An 8822-nucleotide genomic window follows, 5' to 3' on the forward strand; every position below is an offset into this window, starting at 1 on the left:
GGTTTTTTTTTTTTTTTTTTTTAAAGAAATCCATACTTTTTTTCAGCAAGGATGCATTAAAATTGATCAAAACAATAGTGACATTAAAGATAATTGATAATGTTACAATTGATTTTTATTTCAAATAAATGCTATTCTTTTGAACTTTCTATTCATCAAAGAATCCTGAAAATGTATCATCGTATAATAATAAGAAATGTTTCTTGAGCAGCAAATCAGCACATTAGAATGATTTCTGATCATGTGACACTGAAGACTGAGGTAATGATGCTGCAAATTCAGCTTTGCATCACCGAAATAAATTATAATTCAAAATATATTAAAACAGAAAACAGTTCTTTGAAATTGTAATAGTATTTCACAATATTACTGTTTTTGCTGTATTTTTATTCAAATAAATGCAGCCTTGGTGAGCATAAAAGTCTTCTAAAAAAAAAAAAAACATTTAAAAAATAACTTTTAAATGGTAGTGCAAATTATCTCTATGCATAAAATACCTGTATGACCTACTACATTTGCCAAATAACAAAGCACATTGTGCACAATATCCCGCAATGCACATACAGATGACCCTAAAACTACCAGATAAGGACATGTTGACTTCAAGTCAATGTCTCTAACTAATGTTTACGGACTTCAGGAACACAAATCTCTCTTAGTAGAAGGAAATTATTCTAAATAAGTTTGAAGTCAAAAGATTTCACCTGAAACATTACCTAGTGAAAAGTTCAAAAGAGTAATTGACAGGCCAGGTTAAGCAAACGAGGGCTTTTGTTTTTCTTCAGTTTGCTGTGAGTAGTGTTGTAATATCTGGGCTATATTTCCTCTGTAGCAGCAGGAAGCTGGAGTACCTCAGTGATCCTCACAACATTCATGACACGGGGGTCTGTCTCCTGCTTCAGGTGCTTCTGCAGCGTTAACCAGGCTGTGTTCCTCAAACCATCCTGAAGCGTGATCCTGCGGCTGATCTGTGCCAAACCCTGAACCACACTGTACCGCAGCCTCCATGTGTCTTCATGCGCTACAAACACAGATATATGTGCTTTACTTTCAATATATGATAAAAGACTAGTGGCCCCAAAAAGTATTTGGACACACTATTTGCTAATACTTTTAGCAGATGTATGAAGTCAGTTCTCCTCAAGTTCACACTGAGTAACCAGGGCTCAGGATGGCATCCCCACTGGTGGAAAAAAAATTACAAAAAGCATCCCCTCAGTAAAACCACCATCCCTCTAACCATCCCCTTTAGAATAATAATATTGTGTATTATTATTATTATTTTAATTAATGCAATATAAAGATACATCCCAACAAGCTTTTTATTTATTTATTTATTTTATATGTATTTTATTATTTATTTATTTTTCACTTGGTAGATCTCGGTGAGTTTCTCATTTGAAAAGTAGATCCCCACACAAAAAAAGTGTGGGCAACCAACCTGGTGTAGAGCAACACCGTGAGTGAGCTTCCCTGAATGAATCTGTTTCTGAACGAATCAAGTGAGCCAGTGATTCAACGGTTCGTTCACTTGTTTCGTTTCTAATTGAATCCAAAGAAATGTCCAGGGTAATATATATATATATATATATATATATATATAAAAAGCTTATAAATAACAGTTTAATAAGGCTAATTTTTCATTAAATAAAATCCTTTTTAGACAAAGAAATTGACCACCATCCCTTCTGATTTTTTTTTTTTACAATTCGACCACTGAGAGTAACTACAGGTGTAGCTCAACACATTAATTACAAACATGATCCCCCATTTTGACAACCGGAAAAGTGTCTCAATACTTTTGTCTATTGTTTTATCAGTTAAAATCTTACTTTTATGTGACCTAATACTTTTTGGAAGCCACTGTACATAAACTTTGTCACACAGAATAGACAGAATTGCCCACAACCCCTTCTGAGATTCTAGTCTCATGTAGACGTTGTATGCAGATCTTTCTGTTTAAAGCACTTACATTGTTTTAGCAAGGTTATAAGTCCTCCAGAACGTCTGCACTGAGTAGAGTTTGACTGTCCACTGAGGGCTGTTTTCTTAATTTCAGCACAGTAGCTGTTTTGGCAAATGTTGATCAAAATAGTGCAGTAAATGTACTCCAACTGCCACGGCCAGGAAGCTTTCTGCGAAGTCATTTCCTGCGTTAACAAAATACACAAAAATAATAAATCACACAACGAGTATTAATGAATCAAATGATTAGAGATTTGTTTAGAACCGTTCTGGGTGTGAATTTTGAGTAGGAATGAATAATTCGATACAAATTAAAATTCTCTTATTATTCTCATTCACAAAATTCTGTCATTTATCTCTTTTGTCAAAAACTATATTAACGTGCAATTCTTGAACACATTTACATGTATAACGTCTTCTATGATGAGGTTGTTCATTAGGTTTTTCACTGAATGTCAGTCTTTCGATTTCCAAATAGAATAATTTCCTTTATTTATGTTCCTGAAGTCCGCAAACATTAATAAAAGACACTGACTTAAAGTCAACTTGTTAATTTGTGGTAGTTTTAAGGCCATCTGTATGCTGAACTGCAAGGGCAAGTGCATTGCATTTTGAGATACTATGAACAATGGAAACATTTTGGCAAATGTACAGTAGTATGTCGTACAGGTACTTCATGTATAAAGAAAATTTGCAGTATACTCTACCATTGTTGTTTTATTTCTCAATTAATATTCATTTTGATATGGTTTTTGGGGGCATAAAGTAAAAAATACCATGGAGATAAAACATAAATCATAATAAAGAATTTATTACTTAACCTTATCTTATAATATTTTATTATATCTCAGGAAAATATTTTCACAAAACTACTTTTTTGTGAAAAAACAACAACAACTAGATTAAAGTCATACAACTTTGAAATTTTGTCATTATCTGTATCTGAACCCAACTGATTTTCATTTACTCATTTGTTTGAACCATTTCTTTCAATCAGTGTTTCAATGTGTTTTTCCCCCCCATCCCTCTACTTTCTTAGGCACCTGAGAACTTTCTTGTCTTTGGGTCATGTGAAGGTTCATAAGTGTCTGAAGGCACAGCATGCTAGATTTGGCAGCCTCTCCCAGAATCATCAGTCCTAACCCACAGTGGGCCCTGAGAAAGGAGAAGGTGAAAAAGCCTGATGTTACTGTGGGATTTAACCTACAGTTCCACCTATAAGCTGCTTACATAACGTAAAACCCTGTGGAAAGCATCTCCCAAACACTTCACGCACCAGCTGTCATGTTGAAGTTTATCTCTCAGCAACATAAGCTGTTTGATCACTTGAGAGAGCTGAGTGCCATTGTTTTGCACACAGTGATAGCTGAGAAGGCAGAGCCATAGTATCTGGTTAACACCATGCTCCTGTGCTTCCGCCGAGACCTGTCAATCAAGTAGAGTTTTCACTTCAGTGAATCATTCAGCACTCCCTTTCTGATACAGCTGACCCAGCCTTCAAACCTGCAATGAACTGTCGTTGGTAAGTTTGAGAGCACACAGATCCTCCCCGACGCGCAGCATGAAGTGAACGGCAAATAACATGTCGGGGAACTCTTGGTAGCGTGTCTCACATTTCAACAGCCCTGTCAACAGATGAAGACAGCTGTTAACTTTATATGCATTCCACTGATTCTTGAGACATGTCCCACAATTTTACTTGCCATACTTTGAAAACACCTGTCATGAGATCATAACTAAATCATTCTTTTTGACAAAATATTACAGTTTTTTTTTTCAACTGCTTACACACATTTTCAAAACTTTGCCTCTTTTTTTTCAAAACTTTACACACAAATCCAAGAATTGCACACACAAAATGCAAAACGCTTCACATCTCTTGCAAAATGAAGCACTGCATTCAAAATATCACAAACACATCTCAAAAGCAAACATTTGCAAACACCTTTGCCATAATATTAATTCCTGTTAATTAGCGAGAATTAGCGTATGGTTTTGCAGATTTGGTGTGTGGTTCTGGTGTTTGAGTGTCAGGTTTCAGAAATTGTGTGACAAGTAAAGATTTTGTGTGTAAGCAGTTGAAAAAAACTGTAAATATTATGTCATATAACATATTTAAGAAAGCCCATTTCTGCCGACTAAGAAAAACAATCATTGTGAATCATTGGTATACCATAACTATGAATAAAAAGTCATTATTATAAGACAAAAAGTCAAAATTCTGATATTAAAAGTCATTACATGAAAAGTTCTTGTCATAAATCGACATTTTGTCATAATTATGACTTAGTATATCACAATTTCAACTTTTTATTCCATAATGACAAGTTTTGTCATAATTATGACCTTTTATGTAAATTTTTACATCAAACTTTAGGGTTTTTATCTCGTAGTTATATCTTAACAAATCAACTTGTATGCCATAATTTTGACTTTTTAGTGCATCACTCATTTTTGACATTTTGAAGTAATGTTTGACCTAAGTCTGTCTCAGACCTTTTAAGCTGTGAAGATAGATGCTGCTTGGCTGATGTCCTTTCAAATTACCAGCCAGTTTAAAGATGAACAGCCTCAGAGAGACTAAATAACCAAGCTGTAAAAATAAATAAATAAATAATCAGAGTGAAACTGTCAGCAGAACTTATACATGAAAAGAAAGATATATAGGCTAAATAAGGACTGATATATAGATAATTCTGTAATTACATAGAGAAAAGGCTTTACTTGTGTTTAGTTAGCAAATATCTGAATAAATAATAATAATAATGAATAAATGAAAAGTGTCTGCAATTACAGAATGACCCATGTTTAGAGATTGTATAGCGTGTTGGCATGTACCTGCAGCATCTTCATCTCATAAGAACATGGCTGGTCCAAAAGAGTTGTTTCAGAGCACATGAAATACTGGGCTGACTCTGCCAGGTGGAACAGCACAGGGATCTGATCTGCATCAACAGGTGCATGGTCCAGTGACACGACCAGGACATCCAAAGAATCTAAGAAAAATCATGAGCATCATCTGTCATTTTTCCACTAACCAAATACACCAAAACGTACCATGGTAATAAGTTTTTTTTAATTTATGTACCACAATATTCTTAGAAGTACCTTGGAGTGTAACTATGGTATGTGAGTATTGTAATTATTCAGTCTTATGGCATATAAAAGTACTAATATGTTCTGAGTACTGGAGTTAACACAAGGACAGTCTCACTGTGAATTCTGTAGCCAATTGTAACAGATGATTCATTTGTAAAAAATAGAAGCTGTCAGTCTCTGCAAGTTATTGACACACCATTTCTAACTTTTCCATTGCACAAGCTCAGCAGGAGAAGCTGTGTCCAGGCCCCGGGGAGATCAACATGTTTGCCTTCACCTCCAGATATGAATCCTGCACGACGCTGAGGACAAAAAGCGAATCACTGCGGTTGAGTCGAGTGTTTTCATCAATGGAGATTCGTCTCCACCGTGTGGCTGGAGAGCGTAATATGTCGATTTATTACAACTGGTCAGAAGTTCTTTTCGAGGGTTTTTCGGAATCGAATACATCTCCATAATGAAGCCTTATTTCTAAAACAATTTAAACTGAGTGAACAATTAAGGAAGCATATTTAGCCTAATACCTTGCATCGACTAAGAAACTGCTTTGCAAGATTTTCATACTGTTCCTGCTCTTTGCAGCCTTGTGCTTGATTGTATTTTTCAATGAAGCCTTCTGTTGTTTCAAAGGGGTTTCTGTAAAATACGACAAATGTCATAGTTAATGTCAGTTTAATAAAAAAATCATTTTAATAACAATAATATACATTTTAATGGATGGCTGTAGCCTACTATTTTTTTCGTTGTTTCGTTTCGGCTTTCGCAGCAAAAAAATAATTTGTAATTTATTTATTCAGATACCTTCTGACATCGGTGGCATTTCTAGCAGTATCAGTTTCTTCGGCCCTTTTTCTGAAACGTTTTTTTAAATCCTCTTGTTGAGACTGTGACACTATTCCTAAATAATGTTTGATAGGAATTTTGAGTATAGGCATATTGAGGTTCAGCAAAGTCTCTCACAATGCAAATGTCCACACCGTCAGGGACGTCGAAACGTTGCTATGGTTACATTGTCAACAATATCTTAAACTAGTTTCTTGAATACATTTTAATACATGCATATATCTGAATATAAACTTTTAACGAGCCGAATTAATTGCGGTGCACAGCTTTATAAAGCTATTCGCAATGAGATAAAACGTCATTACGACACGACTTTTTTTTCATAATTTACTTTTTATCTCATAGTTTAGCCTATGCTGATGTCAACCCAGTGTTAAGGTTTAGTATGTCATCGTTTCTATTTTTTAATTTGATCATGTCGACTTAATGTCACAACTTCACTTTCTTCCATGTCATAATCGTGATTACACAAGCATGATAAGCCACATGTGTAACCGTTTACATATAGCGCCGCTGGTGTAGTGGTATCATGCAAGATTCCCATTCTTGCGACCCGGGTTCGATTCCCGGGCGGCGCACTTCTTTTGGTCTTCAAATATAAACATTTCAGTGCATTTCTCTACTTTCTAACTGTTATTTCCTTCTAAACACTGCACATATAGTGTACTTAAATTACTGTTTAATGTAATGTACAGCACTCAGGCGCATTTTCAAAGCTTGTTTTCTGTGCGCGTTGTAGTTCGTACGCGCATGCGCGCTTGCATTTCCGGTCCGGTTCCTCCGCCATCTTATGTCGCCTTTCCATTGTTCATAACTGGAGTCAGCCGAGGCGGCATTTCACATTTACTCTCGTTATAACAGGTTTGGCGGAGAACAGAGAGGGTAACAACACTGGAAAGAGCGGAACTCGAGATCATCTCAACATCTACACAAGAGGATTTTCTCTCAGGGTTCGGTGTCTTAATTCGATCGGGAAAATATGATGGACGACGAGCAGCCCAAGACCCTGTACGTAACGTTATATTGGAATTGCACGCCAACACTTCAGACAGCCAACTTCATATCATATAAAGTCATTCCTGTCTTATCTCTTCAAAAACATTTTCTGATTTGTCATTTAGCTTGTTTGTAGTTGCCAACAGTCTTGAGTGTGATGCAAAGGGAACTAACGTACAACCACAAAGCAGACGTGTACACTGTGTGCCTTAAACAAAAACTCCGATTGCTGGAATTAAAGATGTACGTTATATTTGTCGCCGAAGACCGTTAAACAAAGGACAGTGGTGTATTTTCAAAGCGTTTCGTGCCCCATGTGCTAGTTGTTGATTTAATTTAGATAATTGCAGCAGGCCTGTCGAGGCCACAGCAGGGCCGCTCACGCTCACACTGCTGTCTGTGTTTGAGTGTGAAGTTGCCTTGTACTTACTGAAAGCTCATTGTCGTTACAGCATTGCTAGACAAAGAGCCAGTATAGTGTGTTCACTCACGTATGTATAACACTTCGCTTCTATAAATGCTGCATGCTTGTGCAATTGACACGCAGACATGTGTAAATACAGATTGTAAATGTGAAAATTGCGAATATTTTGGTCATAGCAGACTTCTCAGTGGAGAGCTTTTGTTGCTGGTCGTTCACGCTGGCTGTGTGCTCTGTTTTGTCATCTCTTTGTTTCAAACCTGTATACACGACAATAAGCAGCTCATTGCCGGATGACTAATGAGGTTTTTTTTAAGGTTAAGTAACGGCCCGTGGGTCCTCATGCCTACCTAATTCCTTTTATAATGTAAATTAGTTGGATCATTGGAACTCAGGTACTTGAAGATGGCACAGATTGCGCGCATGGACGCCTATAATTAGTGTATCAAATTATAGATTCAAATACATGTTTCTTCTATTTAGCAAGTCACTCATTGTTATTTGCTTATCACGTTTTTTTTTTTTGTCCAGGTATGTAGGAAACCTGTCACGGGATGTGACCGAGGCCCTTATAATGCAGCTCTTTGGTCAAATTGGCCCCTGCAAGAGTTGTAAAATGATTGCGGATGTGAGTATATGATTTTATATATATTTATTTATTAGGGGTGTAAATTGGATGGTTCGTCACGATACCCGATTCTCATACCCAGCAATACGATATTTGTCAATACTTCAAAAAAATCTACGATTCGATACAGGAGAATATTGATCGATATTATTATATTATATACCTATTTTAAACAACCATCTACATTTTTATTAACTCACAAATGCAACCAAAACATATAACATGAACATTTATCTTAAATTTTCACATCCTGTTCCTCAATTGGGACATTCACAACAAAAAATAGGCCTACCCTTTTTTTTCTAAAATAATAAAGAAAAATAAATAATTGAAAGAGGAAAAAAAAAATCAAGTCACACACAAGATCAGTAATCTTAAGATATGACAAGAGTCAAGACAGTCTTTCAGGTATCTGTGCTAAAATATGCAATGTGTAAATTATAATTAGGAAACAACACAAACGAGGTACTCCAGTTGTAGAAAAAAATACATCATTAATGTAGAACAAAAAATACAAAAATAAAGCTGTTAACTTTATTTGATACTTTTTTTTCCGCTGCTACTACAGTGCTAAAAACCTTTTCTACAGAACCAAATTACAAGCAATAGCAGAAAATAAATACAGTATAACAAAGAAATTAAACCCTGCGGCTCGTGACGACACATTGATGTCCTAAGATACGAAACGATCGGTTTGTGCCAGAAACCATACAGTATTTATATCATTTTTTTACCTCTAAAGGCCTGTTCACACCAAGCACGATAACTATAAAGATAACGATAAAGATATAGTTCTAAAAATCGTTCTCAATATTAAAGAATATCATAGTTCACACCACAACTATAACGATAACGATACAGAGGAACGAT

At 35.7% G+C, this 8822-nt stretch overlaps 2 protein-coding genes and 1 non-coding gene across 4 annotated transcripts in view; 2 read left to right on the forward strand and 1 right to left on the reverse strand.

Annotated features, from left to right (window-relative positions):
• tmem232 (transmembrane protein 232) overlaps positions 1–5999 on the reverse strand; it is a 13793-nt gene extending 7794 nt beyond the window's left edge. Inside the window, exons 1-10 of the mRNA XM_016566940.1 lie at positions 5866–5999; positions 5589–5700; positions 5261–5366; positions 4804–4961; positions 4462–4558; positions 3469–3590; positions 3242–3390; positions 3009–3120; positions 1973–2135; positions 852–1021 (exon numbers count right to left, since the gene is read on the reverse strand). Coding sequence (XP_016422426.1) covers positions 852–1021; positions 1973–2135; positions 3009–3120; positions 3242–3390; positions 3469–3590; positions 4462–4558; positions 4804–4961; positions 5261–5366; positions 5589–5700; positions 5866–5999 — 1323 coding nt within the window. The remainder of the gene's footprint in view (positions 1–851; positions 1022–1972; positions 2136–3008; positions 3121–3241; positions 3391–3468; positions 3591–4461; positions 4559–4803; positions 4962–5260; positions 5367–5588; positions 5701–5865) is intronic.
• A 415-nt stretch (positions 6000–6414) lies between these two features.
• Positions 6415–6485, forward strand: trnag-ccc (transfer RNA glycine (anticodon CCC)). Its single transcript has one exon. It is a non-coding gene; the product is annotated as a tRNA-Gly (tRNA).
• A 190-nt stretch (positions 6486–6675) lies between these two features.
• The window catches only part of LOC107751252 (nucleolysin TIA-1-like), a 10992-nt gene continuing 8845 nt past the window's right edge, over positions 6676–8822 (forward strand). For both annotated transcript variants that reach the window (XM_016566930.1, XM_016566931.1), the window contains exons 1-2: positions 6676–6915; positions 7856–7952. In XM_016566930.1, coding sequence (XP_016422416.1) covers positions 6887–6915; positions 7856–7952 — 126 coding nt within the window. In that variant the 5' untranslated portion in view covers positions 6676–6886. The remainder of the gene's footprint in view (positions 6916–7855; positions 7953–8822) is intronic.

This window comes from Sinocyclocheilus rhinocerous, unplaced genomic scaffold (assembly GCF_001515625.1).
Source record: "Sinocyclocheilus rhinocerous isolate Xijiao unplaced genomic scaffold, SAMN03320098_v1.1 scaffold1083, whole genome shotgun sequence".
In the NCBI taxonomy this organism is placed as follows: Eukaryota; Metazoa; Chordata; class Actinopteri; order Cypriniformes; family Cyprinidae; genus Sinocyclocheilus; species Sinocyclocheilus rhinocerous.